This window comes from Poeciliopsis prolifica, unplaced genomic scaffold, assembly GCF_027474105.1.
Source record: "Poeciliopsis prolifica strain line A6 unplaced genomic scaffold, Auburn_PproV2 SCAFFOLD003, whole genome shotgun sequence".
In the NCBI taxonomy this organism is placed as follows: Eukaryota; Metazoa; Chordata; class Actinopteri; order Cyprinodontiformes; family Poeciliidae; genus Poeciliopsis; species Poeciliopsis prolifica.
The window spans coordinates 496999-515575 of NW_026562378.1; the positions used below are offsets into that span (position 1 = coordinate 496999).

Sequence of the window (18577 nt, forward strand, 5' to 3'; positions counted from 1 at the left end):
TTTCTGTGTTTAGTTTGACTTAATGTACCCTCCAGTTCATCCTGTAGAGGCGTGTCAGAGTGAGGAATGGAACCCAGCAGGCAACGGTTGGTGAGTGGATGTCAGAACCAACGAGGCTCATGTCATGCGCTGGACGGTGCGTTTGATCCATTCTGGTTCTGCCTGACTTGAAGAGTTCATATCACTGGACAGCAGATCTCTTTTGACCACAGTGGATTAGCCGACTGTTTCATCTGCTCTCAAGTTCATTTCATTCAACATGGGATTCTGCACCTCCTGGACACAAACACACATGAGTTTGTGACTGAAAGCTGTAGTGATTACTTTGTGTTCCTCTGTTAGATTTACAGCGGCTGATGATTTCTTTTGTACAAACTTTTTTTTGTTTTATAAATTTTTATCAAACCCAGTAATGTTTTTTTTTTTCAGGATTTCAAAACTTTTCCCACCTGAACTATGACCTATAGGATACTCAAAGTATGCTATAGTAAAATATCTGGTAGGGGAATATGAAAAATATTAAAAGAGCAATAAACTGGTTACCCGCATTTACCTAAAAGTGTGGCATGGGGACCACACTTAGGCCCCCAACATATAAAATCAATTTTAAGTCTTTATTAAATTGATTCAATTTATTCATCTGGTTTTAGCATTCATATTAATGATGTAGTATTTTAGGAACAAACTCAACTCATACTCAGGCTTACGCTAAGAAAGAATAAATAACAATCAGAAAACTGTACGCCTGACCCTGTTTGTGTTTTGGAGCTAAACTGATTTATGGAACTGGAAAAATTTAGCTATTTTGTTTGTTTCAATACAATTTAGCATGCTTCAGTTGATATCTGAGCAGATAAATAAAATAGTAAATATAAATTTGACAGTTTTGGCCTTGATGATAAAAAGTTTGCAATCATCTTACTTTTGATTTAATTTCAGCATTCAGTCTTTTTTTTTTTTGGTAGAAGACTATCAATCATGTTACATCTTGACTGGGCAGTAACATCACTTGTCCTTTTAAAGTGACACCACAGATTTTCTGTCAGATTCAGTTCCAGACGTCCTTCTGGTGACAGTTCTTGTGTTGATTTAGCATGCTGTTGTGATGCTGTATGCTGAAACGGGTATCTGGATCTTTTCCATCTAAAAACAACAACAAAAATGGAACTGCAAATCATGATTGTGCCACCACCATGTTTCACTGTGAGCATGCTGCTGCATCTGGGTAAGCACAGCCCCACCCAGGCCTAATGTACCTTTTGGAATTGTGGTCCCAACGTTCAAGTTTGATTCAATTAGTCTGGAATTGTTTTGATCTCTTATCCTGGCAGATAAACAATTAATCAATAATCTGGAGTTGGGTTAAGGGGTTAGCAGCTTAGACTTTTCTCACTCCAGCCACTTTGTCCAGTTCCTTTGGGGAAGTGTGAAGGAGTTGCCATGCCAGCTGAGAAGCATAGTGGCTCCCACGCTTTACCCCGTGCCACCAACATGCTAAATCCTCAATGTATGTGTGATATATAGAAGAAACAAAGGAACCCAGTGCTTTTCTACTAATTGTCAACACTAGATAACTAGGACAGTAAATAGTTTTTTTTATAAAAAACAGCGAGGGAGATGGAGGAAGGTCAGTTGCGCTAGCTTGCCTTTGACAACCGTAACATGTAGATATGGAATTGTACACAAATATGCGACCCACACCAACTCTGACGGATCATTGATAGAGCAGGTTTTTAAATTACCGGTAGCTATTTAACCACCACTGTTAACTTAGCTTGTAGAAGTGGTAGCTAACCTACCACAGCAGTCACTTAATAATCACAAAATTAACATTAAGCCTAAAAACATAATCATGTAACAGACTGAATGTTCTGTTCTTTGTGTGAGAAATGCTTAATTGAGTTTTGTTTTGAATCTTGATACACTTATGCAATTTCTTTTTTTTTGTTTTATGTTTGCATTTTTTTCCCTAGTTGAATTTTACTCAAATCATCTCATATCAGAAGTGGAAAAAAATTTTTAAAAAATTGTATGGTGTTATTATTTTAGCAGGTGTGTGATTCATTTTCAGAGGTGCTGCTCGTTTCCCTCCAGCTGCTATCTGCTGTGGCTCTTAAAGCCCATCAATACCTCTCGACCGCCATCCATTCAGAAGCGGCTCTTTATGGGCTCATTTTGTGCATGGAATATTTTGCTAATTACATGATGGGTGAAAATGAGTCAGTGTTACAATTTTCAAGTAATTTGTTGCTGACTGAATATGCAAGTTATTTATTCTGCTTATGCCCAAGAGCATCTTCAGTCCTTTTGCTTCAGCAAATGGGGCCATGTTACATTACACCTATTGTGTCACATGTTTGATTTGCAGCAGAATGCATCTGGAAATTATGTCAGGGATTTAGGGAATATTGGCATAACACCACCTCTATTAATTCCAATAATACCAGGATGATATTGGTGGTTTTGGACTGCAGGTTTTGCAAATGTACAAACGGAACAACATCAGGTTAGAATGTATTTCTGAGACAGATAAAAGCATAATTTAAAAATTTCTGCTACTTCTGCTACTTTTTAGTTCATCACAATTTGAATGAAATTATTATTGACTTGTACTCTACCTTGGAAAGGAGTCAATATTCCTTCAGCCTAAATTCTGAAGGAATTTTTACTCATGGCCCGGAATACTCCGGGCCATGAGTAAAAATGCTTTTAACTGTAATAATAGGACGTTATTCTTGTAATATCAATATGTAATACTCCACTTAATGTGTGCTCACGTGCAAAGTGTCTAAGTTGTTTCCAGCTTAATGACTGTGTTTCTATATTTTTGTCCAATTGGTATCGATCAAAAATGGATGGGAGTTCAAGCTTATCTGGCCGATATCAGCAATCGGCCAGAAAACTGCAATTATTGCACCTCTCAAACTAATAGTGGTATATAAGATGTTTAATGGTTAGGATATTGTTAACTCGTCTGAAACTTTCTCCTTCGTCTGTCTGCTGCGTTTTTGGAAACCATTTATAATTTTCTCTATCACATGAAAACATGTTGAAGTTTGAGGTTTTAATGTGACAAAATGTGAAAAAGCGCAATGGATGCAAATACTTTTGTAATGCCAAACGCATTCTCATTTCTGACTTTACGCATAAAAAATGTGTCATAGTTGGAAGAAGCTATAACACAAGAAGTCCAGTCTGACTTCTTTGTTAGCAAAGCGATGCTGGATGTTCTCCGCCTCGTCCCGCCATTTATCAACTTCCATTTTCCTGGCATCAAGTAACTAAACAGATTACAGCAACAATGGGCAAGAGGAGAATTGTGAGGCCTTCAGCGCTGTGTTATCTTTGACTGCCCAGGATGCTTTATCAGGTCCAGTTGAAAGGGGTCACGGAGGGGGGCTTCGAGTGAGGCTTTGATACTTTTAAAAATAGATTTTACAACTGGAGGGAAACGAAGTTACCAAGAGTAACTTCAGTCCTGTACGTACGCTCTGTTCTCTCTAAAGGCATTATGCCTCCCTGATGATTCTCCGTCTTTTTAACGTGGATTCCAAAGAGCATGCTCTCTGTCTGATGGTCTGAGGAAGATGTAGAAAGTCACAGGCTGCAGGTGTTCATATCAGATAATTTGTTCTTAATTGACAGTCCACTTGCCAGCTTTTTTCTTTTAAATGTATCTCTGATATATCGATAGATATGCTACAAAACTATATATGCTTATCAAATTTTAACAGGTTTTAACCCAGAACGAGTTCTCAGACAGCAGATACACACATACACACGCACACACACACGCGCCTGCGTGCAAACACACGCAAAACTAAACTGAGGTAACATAAACAGCATTTGCACTAAGATGGTACAAGTGTTTTGGGTGATAAACCGATTAACAGACAAAAATGTACAATGATGGCTGATGATATACTTAATTTAAAACAAAAACAATAACAACTGATAAAAACAATAAGTATTCAACAAATATTTTGTCTGAATAAAAGAGTCTTAAGCTTTAAAGAAATCAACATCAGGGGCCACACAGAGATTAAGGGCCTATTTTAAACACGAGTCTTAGCAGAACTCAATGTTGAATGGAATATTTTTCATTACCATTATAATAACCTGAAACAGGGATGTGTATACATTTACGATCTGCTCTAGTTGTTTAGGGAAAGAGAAAAAACACAATCTGCAAGTTAAGTTTGAGGAACTTATCATCTAAAATGTTTCAAAGAAAACAAAATAAAGTGAGAAAGTTACAGTAGGAGTTCACAAGAACAAAATGTGAATATATCAGCTGTTGCCAAAGGCTTTCACAGTGAGCACATTTTTAAAAACTGATTTGAAGGTCGCTAGAGACATATTTTGCCTGAGTTCATTCAAGAGAGCCAGAGCAAAAATTGTTAATAAAATAGCTTCCTGTTCTCTGACCTAGCAATAGATGTCAGGGCAGTTTGCACAGATGCCATTGTTTGTAAGGCTAAAGGGAAAGTCAATGAGTCTGTGATTAAAGACTAAGGTCATTTCATGTTGTAACGCTGTGCAGTAAAATTTTAAAATCAATAGTAAATCTAACAAGGTGCCAAGTACTCAGTGATGCATTTATGACTCACTTTAGCTATTAACATGGAAGCGACTGGAATTTGAGTCAACAAACAATGAATAAGTGACAAAGTATGCGATTCTTGCATTGTATTAAAATGTGACAAGCATTTTAATACAGGAATTCATATTAAACGTAACTTTAATACGTTTAATATTAAAGTTAAACTGTACACAGAACAGTGTACAGAAGTGTACATACACAGAGATTCCTTGCAACCAAATAGTTGACGGATTAAAACCTTCAGGATGGTAAGAATTTAATGGATGAAAGAGCAAAACGTATTCATTTCCCATGAGAGATATGCCTAAAATCCAAGCTGTAAAATTTAAAAAAGATGCTGAAATTTGATACATCTGTAATCTACAAAATTTACAAGTGTACACGGTTTTATCTTTTTTCAAGAAGCTTATTGAAAGCATAAAAAAATATGTGAATGTGTAAATGGAACAATTATTGGCACTCAAGGGAGAAATGGCAACAACCACTAAAATCTGATGCAGCTCCAATTCTGTCTAAATTTTGCGAGGAAGGAAGTTGTGCTCATCTCTTCTCTGGAGGTTTTTCTGTCATTTTCTTCAGTGGTTCTCAGTGCAGCGCCACCACAGGAGAACAGGTTTTTCAAAGGGTTAGGGATGTTTCACACAGTGCAGTTTGAAAGAGACCTGCCTTAGCTGGAAATGTAACAAATGTTGCAATTTTGGTCTCAGTCAAAAATAGTCTACCGTACTGTAGACATGACACATGTTATTGTTTACACACGGAAAATTTTGCCTAAGTGAAAAACTCTGGAAAGCAAAAAGACTATTCTTTTACGTGCCATCCATATCTGCGCTGCCACGGTTTAACAATCCGGTCAACAAAATGAAACCTACAGATGTTGGGATTATTAATTTAGTCCAGTGTGCCACAGCAAAGACAAAAATAAAGGAAAAATGTTGAAGAACAACTTAAAACCACTCTTATTCTCCTGTTTTCTCGCTGTGTGTTGGCTATGCTACAAACAGACCTGTTGCCATGGCGATTGAAAATAGCTCAACTAATGCATCAAGATTCAACGCCAAAAAACACACAATTATTTCCCACACAAAGAGCAGAACTTTAAGTTTGCTACAGTATTTTCAGTGTTTTCAGGGTTGATATTTATTCTGCGAACTTTTAGTAAGTGACCATATGAATAGAGCAGTGGTTGATCAGCTAAGTTTAACGCCTGCTCTACTAATTTATCAGAGAGTTTATATAGGACATTTCGTTTATTTATTTATTTTTTTCTTAATAATGGTCCCGAAACATACCGAATTCTGCACCACGTCTACATGTCGAGGTTGTCAAAGTCAAGCTAGCACAGCTCATCTATTTCCCCTCTCCCTCACTATGTTTTGAACTTCAAAAGTTTTCCTGACTTGTGAAATGTGATACCCTTGAACTTTACCTAGTTGCTGTCGTGTTGACATTAAGTAGCAAAGTACTTAAAAACTCTGTTTTATACAGCTGTGGAAAAAAATTTAATTAAAATGATCAGTTTCTCTGATTTGACATTGTATAGGTATGTTTGAGTAAAATCAACATTGTTCTTTTATTCTATGAAATACTGACAACATGTCTCTGAAATTCCATGCAAAAATGTAGCATTTATTTGCAGAAATGAGAAATGATCAGCACTTTCAGACGTCAAATAATGCAAATAAAACAAGTTCATATTCCTTTAGAAACAGCAATACGAATGTTTTAACTCAGAAAGAGTTCAGAAATCAATATTTGGTGGAATAACCAGAAGCGTTTCAATGGGATTCAGTTCATTGGGCTCTTCATGGCTGTATATCACATCTACATTTAAGATTTAGTGTGTTACATTGACAGGAAAACCAGTGACAGTCATCGTCAACAAGCTGTTTTTTGCGATCCAGCAGTATACTGGGGATGAGATCTCACAATCTTGGTGTCACTGAAATGTGTCTATAAGGCCTGAGATCTCCATTAGTCTGACATGTAGAGAGAATTGAAGTGTTTATAAACTCAAGAGAAAATGCTTCAATTTCAAGTTTCACATATTGTTTGTGAAACTTATAATATGTGAGTAAGCTTCACATGAGAAATTTTACTTCTCAGTAAGTTTGTGAATGTGTACACATTGTACACATGAATACACATTTTACACATTGACAATGTGTACATTAATATTTTGTAGACATTGTCTCTTTAACGTGTGTTGAAATATTCGAGGATTAGGTGTTCTATCTTCAACTAATCGTATAGTGGCGATGTATAACACTGAAAGGACATGAGCAGCATAAACAAATTACGCATTAGCCCAAAAGGCACAAGCCTTGGTGGTTTCATAAGACGCTCTTTAATATGCATGAAACTGCTCTCTAGGTGTAAGGCAAAAGCCTTGCACTTCTGATGCACCTGAGACAGAGTCTGACAAACCTCCATGTGATGTATGGAGATAAAAGAGCTTTCCTCTGTAGGTGGAGACTGAAGACAGAGCTGGAAGGTAGAGAATGTGAGATTAATGAGAGCGCGCCCTGCTCAAACAGTTTCCGATGCTTTCTTCTATGTGTTTCTCAGTAGTTTCATCCCACTTTTTTGCCGTGTTTTAAAACTTTCTGCTGTCTGTAATTTCAGCAGGAGGGGAATAGAAGAGTTTTCTTCACTTTTTTGTGAGAGCAAAATGTCTCATAGTTGTGTTTTTTTTTAGATGTTTTTGAGAAACATCCCTCAAAGTCTAAATCTGTTTAACACTGGATGTGATAGATTACTGCAGCTTGAGTCCCAGGGGAGATCTGCTGAAAGATTTCCTTCCTTGCTCGGTATTATTGTTTAATCCTTACAACAGCGCAGCTGCTTCACTTTCAGCCTTTGACATCCTTTTGGAAAACTTAATCTATATTTTTCTTTGACTAACTCTCAAACTGAATACATCTGTTTTCCTCTTTATGTTGTCTTTTCCAACAACACCATTAGAAACCACATATTTTAGTTCCATGCTTAGAAGATATTTGAGTCCTTTTTTAGCAGCATGTGTTGCCTTTGGTTTGCGTCAAATTTTGTTCTTATGTATTTTTCCATGACATGTTTCTTCACCCTGAGTGTATTTGTCTATCATACAGTAAATGCTGTCTGTTCATGTGTTTGTGCATTGCTCTCTTTTAGCTCAGACCACGTTAGGTTGTTTGAAGCCTCACTTGACTTGAGGTTTTGTCATATTTCTGAAATTTTTCTTTCAATTGTACACAGCTGTTGTTCTTTATGGCTGGCTATTTATCCTGTTGTTAATTGTTATTGTTAAAGATGTCTTATAATGAAAACTTCTTCACTTACAGATTCAAACATATGAATAAAGTTAAAATAAGAACTGAATACAGTTTGAAACAAAATGTCTGGCTGACACACTTTTGTGTTTCCTACTTTGACTTTCCTGAAATAAAAGGATTTTCAGTAATATTCTGATTTATGGAATATGTCTTTATGCATGTAGAAGGGAAGGAAAATCCAGATCTGCATCAAGACTTAAAAACTGATATTCATAGATTCTGTTGACCCAATCTGAACTTGAGCTTGTTCACAAAAAAATGCACACATTTCAGTGAAGTGATTTACCACAGAAGACCAAAACATACTGGTAGCATTTACAGCCAATACTGCAAATTGATGCCAAGTAATTCAAGGTCAGTGTGAATAAACTTCTCATTGCCAGCTTGCAAATCACTCCCACATGTCCTCCCTGCATGCCAATCAAACCAGAATACATCCCTAAACACAGATTGTGAAGAAATAACACTTTTAATTTTAGAGTTCTTCTCAGACATAGCACCAGAGAACTGTTAGAAAAGATAACTGATGACACCATGTTGACCTTCTGGAAAAATGAACTGACATTGCATTGCATTTTGTTTTGTTTGTTTTTTATATTTCCTGCCTGGGATTGTAATTTGCCATCCTGAACCTGGTGCATCGATACAGTCACTGCTGCTCAGGAGGAACTAAACAAGTGTTTACTTTAATATAAATACATAAACAAACCTGTATGTAACCTTTCAAATAAAATAATTGTGTTTATTAATACAAAATAATCAATAAGGCTGTCAACATGACATTTATAAAATGCTGAGTGTTTATCCTCAAATATGCATAAACATGAGCTCATATTTTGCAGATTTCTAAGGAGCTAATGCTTCCAATCTCTGAAGTTTATTTGTTTTAATAAAAAATAAATCTACACAAATAAGAGAAGAAATATTATTAAAAAGAAAAACAGTAGTGCAGTAAAACTACTCTTATGAAAAGTTACTCTAGTATGTAACCCAACATACCCACTTTGAACATACATAACAATAAAATTAGTGGCGTATTCTTATTAACAAGCTTAATGTGATACATTGGCATTAGCCAGTCACCATTTAGCATTACTCAACCTCCTCTGTTAGCTCAAGGGGAAAAAGTTGTGCAACGTCTTTGCCTTTTGCTTGTTTGCTGCCATGATTCTAACACACAACAATGTGCCGCTCTGCATAGCAGCAGCAGTTCTCAATCGCTGTTGTACAAGTGAAAAAGCAGCGCAAGCATCTCGGGACTGTTGCGTTTACAGGCAGCTCGGAAAGCCACGTTATATCAACAATGGATTGAACAGTTGCAATGGCTAAAAAACGTGTGAGGTACAGAGGGCACAGATATGGGAAATGCAGGAGCCCCTACCGTAGCAAATCAGGAAATGAATAATAGAAAATTGGTCACTCAGAGGTGAAAAAAAACAGAAAAAAAAAAGAAAAAAAAAAAACTGTTTCTTGTCCAGAGGCAGGGGGCACGGCTGACTCTATGGAAATGACCCCCAATGCTTGGCGATGCTCCACGTCTGTATCGATAACAGAAATATTGTTTGGTACATGCTCCAATTTGTGGCAATTTCTTGTGTTTTATTTATATTTTTTGTAACATAAACTCTTTGCCACATTTCAGATCCAAACTCAAATCTCAACTGTTTCTTTATGTCTAATTTTGTACTTCATTTTACTGTGTATTTTAATATGGTCTGTTTTCATGTTAAATTGCTTGAGGAGGGTGTGAAAACAGACCTGGGACATCATGATTTATTTCTTTAAAAAAATTTGTTTTTTTCAAGTGGAAAAGAAAACAGTAAAACGGTTGGAAAACTTGCTACATCCATCACCTAATTCACTCAATAATAGCAATTTAATGAATATATCTGCATGTGAACCCTCATTAATTCATGAATGGGGGTGAAGTTATGCTGGGTTTCTACGTGAGCGCTTGAGAGAAGGGGCAAAAAGTTGTAAGAATATTGGTGTTTAGTATTTTTTGTGAAATGAAATCAAGACTAACATTTTTTAGTCCTCAACAACTTTCATCAGCAATTAACACCACTAGCGTTGTTACCATGTAACCCCAGTCTCTGAGTGTTTGTACATTTAAGTAAAGTTGTTCTACATGCTCTACCAGAAATACAAAATGTGCCAAAGAAAAAAAATCTGAATCTGATCTTTTTTCTGCTGGACAGAACAAGAAAGTCAAACATTCTGCCACCACATTAGCCTTCCTGCTGCTGCTAAAGTTGCTAGATGCTCTGCGGTTTTCCAGGGTTTTCTCAGGCTGTCATTGCCATGCAGTCAGAGCCATACAATTAGGTAAAAAAGGGCTGAAAAGAAGTTTTTTTCATCACTTCCATCCTTATCACTGTACAAAATAAAATATTGTGTTAAAATTGTAAGTTCATATTGCTCACGCCTATTTAGAATATTTTATTATGTTTATCGGGTGTAATCGTCTCTGAAAGTTAAAGCTGGAAGCCCAAAGAGACATTCAAAGATATTTCAAATGATGTGCCTCTGTGAATTCTTCCAACAGTTAGATGGTATTATTATGCTATGCATAGTAGGCACACTTAAATAAATTGATTTCTCAAATGTAGTGACAGGTTTTTTACTTTTTTCCACCTTAGCTGCATGTATAATTTCAGGCTCTTTTCTTTCCCTGAGGTCTATCCTATAAAGTTCAGGTTTTTCTGGGAAAACTTTAAACTGTCAGCCTTTCCGCCTGGGAAAAGACTGAATAGAGAATATGTTCAGGAAAAAGGGCCAGCACATTGAGAAATTCTCTGGTGTTCTCTGTTTTACAGCTTTTGCCCTTTTTATTTTGCATGTTAGTTGGAAGAGTTCCTAAAGAACAATACCATGACAATGTATGGGAGTTGGAGCTGCTTTTGAAAGCAGCTCTGTCTGTTGTGTTGCTGCAGATACAGAAATGAACATTTTCCTGTCCCGTTCCTGTCAGGTGAAGGGTTTCTTTGAGATTTTTTTACTCCCCCAAACCTGTATGTTGTGGTTCAGTTCAATGGTTTTTGAATTAAATTTAAACACTTTTCCATTTTGTCAAGCTCCAACTATCCTCCTTGTTCCACACCGTGTGGGATGACTTCGGCAAGCGAAGGATGCCCAATTTATTTATAAAGTTGCTACAAAAAAGTGCTTAATAAATTGGTTTCTTTTTCTTCCGCAGATTGGCAAAGGAGAGAAGTGCAAATCGGATTCCATACGTTTGTGATTGGATGTGAAAACACTTTTGACCCTTCAAAATTGAAGATGATGTTACTATGGAAACTGCTGCTGCAGTTACTTATGGGGTGCCTGGCAGGTAAGGTATCTTATTAAGAACTTTTGATGCTGCCAAATCTGCCTTTGTGAGAGTCTGACTCCTTATTCATATGTATTTGGGGCAGGTGGCAGTGTAAGAGCCCAGGTTTTGAGAGAAGTGGCTTCAGGTGGATTAGACAGAAGCAGTCGTATTTTCTCTCATAGATGATATAATAAAAAGCATGTGGAATCGGCTCTGCGGGGCTGTTATTGTTGTAGTAAACCTCTAATGACACGAGGATATTACATTTCAGCTTTCCCTGCAGCCATGTGTTTTCCTTTTGTTGCTCGCTGCACTGATCAAATAATCCTAAATGTTAAGGAGCAGACACGACAAACGTTACTTCACTTCAGCTCTTGAACTCATCAGAAATCAGGCTAGGAGTTTTCACAGGAGTAAAAACAAATCCATGAATTCAAATTTCTACAAAGATCTATTTGATCTATTAAGTATTATTATACATTAGGATGTATTAGGATCTGTGAAGGGCAGAACAAAAGTAAAACATCAATGAATATAGATCCAATTATTCATGTGTTTACAGTAAGGCCTGATAATACACAGAGAAACATAATAGATTAACTAACATAAGGGCAATGTCAACAACTCGGTATTCATGAAGAAATTACTTTTAAAGATATACACACAATATACCTGAACTACTATACTGTAGACACGTTGACATCATGTTGCCCCCAAACTTTCTGCTGGAAGACTACACTCATTGTCCACACTATGACATCTACATAACAAGGTCTAAGGGTTCCACATTTCACACGGTCAGGAAAGAGTTTTAACTAACACAAATAGAGATGGAGAAGGAAGTACATCAAACATGCTAACCTGACTTTGACAAATCTAAAATGTCGATGTGCTGTGGAATTCAGTGTGGTTTGGTTCAGTAAAAAAAAGGCAACCCCCCACAAGAAACTCTGACAGACAATCAGTAAAGCAGGGGTTAATTAGCTAATCAACCAGCATCACTTATTAATAATTGCAAAATGAACATCAAGCTTGAAAACATGAAACTGTAATGGAGTCAATGTTCTGTTCTCTGTGTGGGAAATGTTTGCATGTTTTTAATGTTAAATCCTGATAAGCAAGTGGAACTGTTGCCAGAGCTGTTGCTATGGCAACGGGTGTACGCACAATGGAGCCGATGCAAAGAATGACAAAGCAGAATACGATTGGTTTTTAATTTTTATTTTTTTGTGTATTTTTATTTTTTTTTCCTTTGCTCTGTTGCACTTAACTACATTAATAACTCCTATATGTACAGGTTTTATTTTGTTCTAATGTTCTGCTCTTGCATGAAATTTTCTGAATATAAACAAAAACATGCAACATGTAAAAGTTATAATATAACCCACTTTGGGTGATTTTCCTGCATCAAGTGTGGACTGATTCCAGGCCTGGGTTAAATTCATACCACAAGTTGGCTCATAGGTTAAGTTTTCTGTCCAAAAAACTAGATTAAGGAGCGACACGCTGGATTGAAGGACAAGTAATCCAACCGTCTCTCTGTCCATCTTGTATTCCCACTTAATTCTCTTCCTGGTTGCTGCTGTCAGAGGCAGCACTTCTCCTCAAATAAAGCTGATAACAATAAAAATGGAGTTCTAGTGGGCCACTGATGTGCCCAGAACAAGCAGTGGAACAAAACCTGTGTAGGAGCATCATTACTACATTTTTGGAAAGTAGCCCTGTATTGGTTTTGCTTTCCAATGCAAGTCACTACTGTGTCAGATGTCTGTCTGAGCAAAAGTCTGAGTGAAAGCAGGTAATTACTGCTTAAAATTATACGTAAATACACTCACAGGCCACTTTATTAGGTACAACTTGCTTGTACCGGGTTGGACCCTTTTTGCCTTCAGAACTAACTTAGTCCTTCGTAGCAAGGGAACATTCCTCACAAACATGTTGACGTGATAGTGTCACGCAGTTGCTCCAGATTTCTCAGCAGCATATCCATGATGCAAATCTCTGCAACATTTCCACCACATCCCCAAGTTGCTGTACTGAATTGAGATCTGGTGACTGTGGAGGCCATTCGAGTTCAGTGAACTCGCTGTGTTCAAGAAACCAGTCTGAGATCATTTGGGCTTTGTGACACTGCTGGAAGTAGCCATCAGAAGATGGGTACACTGGTCATAAAGGGTTGAACTTGGTCAGCATCAATACTCAGGTAGGCTGTGGCGTTGACACGATGCTCAATTGATACTAATGGACCACATAAAATATGTGTGTGCCAGGAAAATATCCCCCACACCATTTCACCACCACCACCATCCTGAACCGTGGATACAAGTGAATCCTTTCATGTTGTTGATGCTAACTTTTCCCATTAATGAACAGTTGGACAGGTATAATAAAGTGGATGGTGGCTGTATATTTCTACACACATACTAGTTTGATCTGTGTGTAATTTATTGCTTCGTTATATAGTTTTGAATTTGACTTCTATTGATTAAATAAACAGATTTTTAAATTCATTATTTTTGACATTACACTTTGAGATTAGTTATGTTTAATTGGAATAATAATAATTAACTCAGTGAGTCAGTCTCTGGTGAAACATCATATAAATTATTTACACAATGAGCAGCTAATGTGGGGAATAACGGACTTTATGGAATATATTTAGATAAATGTTTAGAGTCTGAACTTTTCTCATTTAATTTGTTCATTTTGTAATGTATTTATTTGTGTTTTTTTTAATGCTGTGTCTTTAATCCTTAAGAGATGGGGTCATTTGGACTCAACAAGTCTTTTATTCTATGTGCAGTCTGGCGAGTTCACACTGAGCTGTGTGTGCTAATGATAACATGAACGATGTTACCAGGTTTTTTTGGTTTGATGGGACAACTGTTCTGCTTCCCCAACCGTGACATTAAGTTATCTCAAATTTTGGATAAGGTTTTCCCAAATCAGTCTGCCAGCTTTCAAAAGTCATAATATCTTTACTTCCTTATTCTGAAGTCATGTGGTCAGATTAACTCTCAAATCATTACAAATTAAATTATTGCATCTTCAGTCACAATATAAATGAAATTAATACAGTATACTAAAAAATGCAGTAAAAGACATTAAGAGGGTTTTCCTGTTGCTTTGGGATAAGAACCTTAAAGACTACAATAGAAATGTAGTCTTTTGTAGGTATTTTTAATAAAACTGCCGTTGACATTCAAAAATCTCTGCATGCTGTGCTCCAATGTCCATCATTCACTTAGCAAGCAGTAAACTTAAATTATTGCTTCATTATACTGAGGCGTCCATTTCAGCCAGAGGGGCTTTGTGGCATTGATCACCTTTTGATGGAGGACTTTAATTTATCTCCTTTACAGATTTGAGGGGGTCACCTCCGAGTATAGGCGTCATCACTCAGTGTTTAATCAACAGGTATTAGGCGAATCACGAGGACAAAGGATGTCATATTGACGAGGAAAGTCGCCTCTCTCGTTAATCAACACGCGGGGTGTTGTCCACCCTCTGTCCCTTTACAAATAACATTATCATATTTCTTTGAGGAAAGCCTGGTCGGTGCATTTGCCCTTCCAGAGTTCTCTATGCGTGTCAATACTTGTCTTATGGCAGCTCTAACAACGGCTCTTCTCACTGCAGACAGCTGGTGATAATTGACCGGTGTGCTGCCTATTCCTCACGGAGGCGTTGACTTCACAGCAATCATATTTGTTATGGAGACAAGTGTCAGGGGGGTGAAAGCAAAACATGATCTGGTAGGTGTTTTCAAGAATCATGCTTTCTAGTCGGAAACCCCTAAAGTGTTTGGCTTCGCTTAGCAACAGTTTCACCCTCAAAGTCATAGAGTAACATTGTCCTGAAAGTGACAACGATTTAAAAGGAGAATCCAGATCCATTCATTATGTAGTTATTGAACTTCCATTTGGTGGATTTGTGTAATTGGTTTTATTCCATGTAAACTTTTTGCAGTATTTTTGCTATGTCCTTTAACTAAAGCACTAAATGCTAAGCTAATCTTTACTGCTTTGATTCGTGACACATTGGAAAAACTGAAAATCATAACCTAACAACATTGCTGTCCAAGTAGTTTGTTGCAAAATCATAAATACTCCTATTGATATTACAGTTATTATATCATGTATGGCTTATACTTATACACATTCCACAATATACACTACATGTATATTACTTTGTTATATAAAATATCATTTATATAACAAAGACACAGCGGGACGGATCATTCGGGAAATGATGGACAGAGAGAGCCTGACTAAAATGATCTGGTTGTTAGACAAATTCTGGGGTTTATTACTTCTCTGCTTATTCCAAATGAGCAACTTCACGTTTAAAAACAAGTCCAAAAAACTGCAAGCTGCGACTTAAATTTGCAATGACTTCAGAAAAAAAATGCCCAAAGTCGCATATAATAATCGGACTTGAGACAGAATTTGTTCCTGTTTTTGCCATCAGCAATAGGTGCATCTCTTTCCTGCCTCCATTGTTTGCATGCCTGCTAATGGAAGCATAGAAACGACGATCAAGACCCAAGAGAAAAAAGAAAATAGTAACACAGTGATTTGGATAAGTAACTTTAATCTGATTACTGGATTTGAAATAGTAACTTGATAATTTCCTAGTTACTGAACAAAGTGGTCGGATTAGAGTAATGCATTGCGAAGTAACGAACTGAAGTTCATCAACTGTTCACAAAAAGATTTCATTACTAATGACTCTTGTTCTTTTGTGAAGCATATAGCTGACCAACGTACTAACAATGACCAATGTTAAAAATGCAATAATGTTTCAATATTTATTTTTATTTGTCAAACAAAGTTCCCACAGCTCTGGCTACACACACCCTGTTCAGTTGCTCTCTTCATCCGGCTGAATTTTTCGCGACCGCTCGACTCAGTGATCAGCCGAACTGTAAAGCCTTGTCTTGCCATAGTTACAAATGCCGAATGGATCTGGGAAGAATCTTTCTTCATGTGCATGCCGCAAAAACCAGGGCTTTAGAAATCATTTGCGCTTTGCAGAGTCGCTCGATGTTTGAAGAAAGTTCAAACATCATCCCATACGGAGAACATACACAGTAGCTTGTTTGACTAAAGCTCAGAGATTTTGAGCTGGCTTTATTGATCCACATGAAAACTGCAGAGTTTTACCACAGCTCTAAAAATAATGCAGAGGGTTTTTAGTAGAAAGAAGAAGATCAAATCAGCATAACAAGAGCTTTGCTTTTGTCTGTTTTCAATAGTTTTTTATGCTTTTATCTGAACACCGTCTTAAGAGTGAGACTTGCTTTATATCTCAGAAAAAGCTGCTCTTAATGAAGACAGTGCTGCCATATTATTAAAGTACATTGGGAAAAGTCTGGTCATTTAACCACTCGCGTACAACTACATTGTTTATATTTTGTGTTGCTCATATATAAATACATTTTTCAGGGACACATAAAAACAGACCTATGTAAAGTTTACTAGTGCATACAGCTGCTTCATTTTCAGAAATCAGGAGGGAACATTTATTCAAGCTTGTGTCAGCTTTTCTGCACTAACATTCCTGCTTACTGTATAAGTTTGGAGCAACACTCTGAGAGAGCCGTTCCAGGTACCATATTGAAACTGAAAACACAAATTTAGCACAATGCGGTCCTAGCCATGCTAGCCAGGAGTGCTTTATCAACATTTTACTCCACATTGGGACACTACACTGTCCTTTCAGCTGGGAAAGAAAGTCCTTATTATGACTTAATTGCTATAATCAGTTTCAGGGATGGCACATTTTGAACAATTCAATTTGGCATAAAGTTCATGATTTGAGATGCACTTTCACATCTCAATGTGTCCCAAGGAAGATAATGTCAGACGGTGCACACAACCACACTGTAGGGGGTGCTAACGCAATGGTTTCACTCAGACAAGAAAGAATAAAAATACTTTTCATCAAGATATTGATGCAGTTGTATGTTCTTGAGAGATAACAGCCATACAAACCACGGTTGGAACGTCTTTTTTTCTCCTGTTTTTAGCTTGAGACTATGCTACTGCAATAAAAATCACATTTGAAGGATGGGTTTTTACACTGGTAAACAACATGCCTTACCAGAGGTGCCAACAATATGCAAATTTTGAAGTGTTGCTTTCATGAACTACAGGGTAGAACACAGGCTATGTGAGAAGTTGTAGGAACTGTATTGATGTTACTTTGCAGCTTCAATTGCACTTCTTGGTTCAGAGTGTTAATTTGTTTTTCATGTTCAAATGAATAAAAAAAATGAACATGACAATGACATTTGCTTTTGGATACTTAAGAACACAATTATATTTCTAAATTAGTCTCCTGTCTTTGGACCCCAATAATTGAAAACTGTTAAGGCGTCATTTCATTTCAAAGTCGATTTCATTCATTTGACAGGTGTTGCTCTCATTTCTTGATTTTTATACACACACTCTGCTGTTGGAAAAAAAGACCAGTTATTCAAATGTTAAACTGCAACTAATTTAGTTCCCGGGAATACTAAGAAACCATTTTCCTATTTGCTTTCAATTAAAACAAGCAAAGGCATAATGAGAAATTCATTTTAAATTTTTCATTTATTTCCTAACTAATACAAAAAGGCAGTTGGATAAAACATAGTATTGTGGAAGAAAGAATATGAAATATGAATACATACATAGGACGCTATTAAACAATAGGAATATATTTGCTGTTATCTCTTTGCTTTAGCATGGCTGACTTGGTTAAGCCTTTGGAAGTTCAAAATATGAAGTCGTTTTTGTAAAACCTCTTTTTTCTTTAGTTACCAACCAACAATACCTGCCACAAAGTACACTGGAAGGACCCAGTCACAGACTCAGGCATTAGCAGCTACAAAATAACTTTTTAATCAAATGTTGCCAAAAAAGAATGGAAACTCCAATAAAGGTATGACAAAAAAATGACAAAATTCATTTAAAAAGAAATAGCAAAAAAACGCTACAATCCCAAGGAAGATAATAAAACTCAAAGTATTTGCACATCGACCTGAAACAGAAGCAAGCTGGAGTTACACCTACAACCTTCTGATTGAAAGTTGTTACAGCTGAGATTACAATTGACTATTTCAGCAGATAAATATTTAACTATTTGTGGACACTTGTATTTGATTCCTAGACAGCCTGCTGATTAAGAAAAGCAAAACATGAAATAGGTTGCAGTAAAAGAAAAGCATCCCTGATGGAATTTAGCAGAACATTTATTTTATAGCTTTAATCCTGGTGGACATGCACTATTCATCAAAATGTTTCTTTAGTTTGTGTCTTTGTTTTTGTAATGTTTTCTGTCTGACATTGTGTCACTCCG

At 36.7% G+C, this 18577-nt stretch overlaps 1 protein-coding gene across 1 annotated transcript in view; it reads left to right on the top strand.

Moving 5' to 3' along the window:
* cntn4 (contactin 4) overlaps positions 1–18577 on the top strand; it is a 199033-nt gene that overhangs the window by 18073 nt on the left and 162383 nt on the right. Inside the window, exon 2 of the mRNA XM_055026948.1 lies at positions 11117–11251. Within this exon, the coding sequence (XP_054882923.1) occupies positions 11200–11251 (52 nt within the window). The 5' untranslated portion in view covers positions 11117–11199. The remainder of the gene's footprint in view (positions 1–11116; positions 11252–18577) is intronic.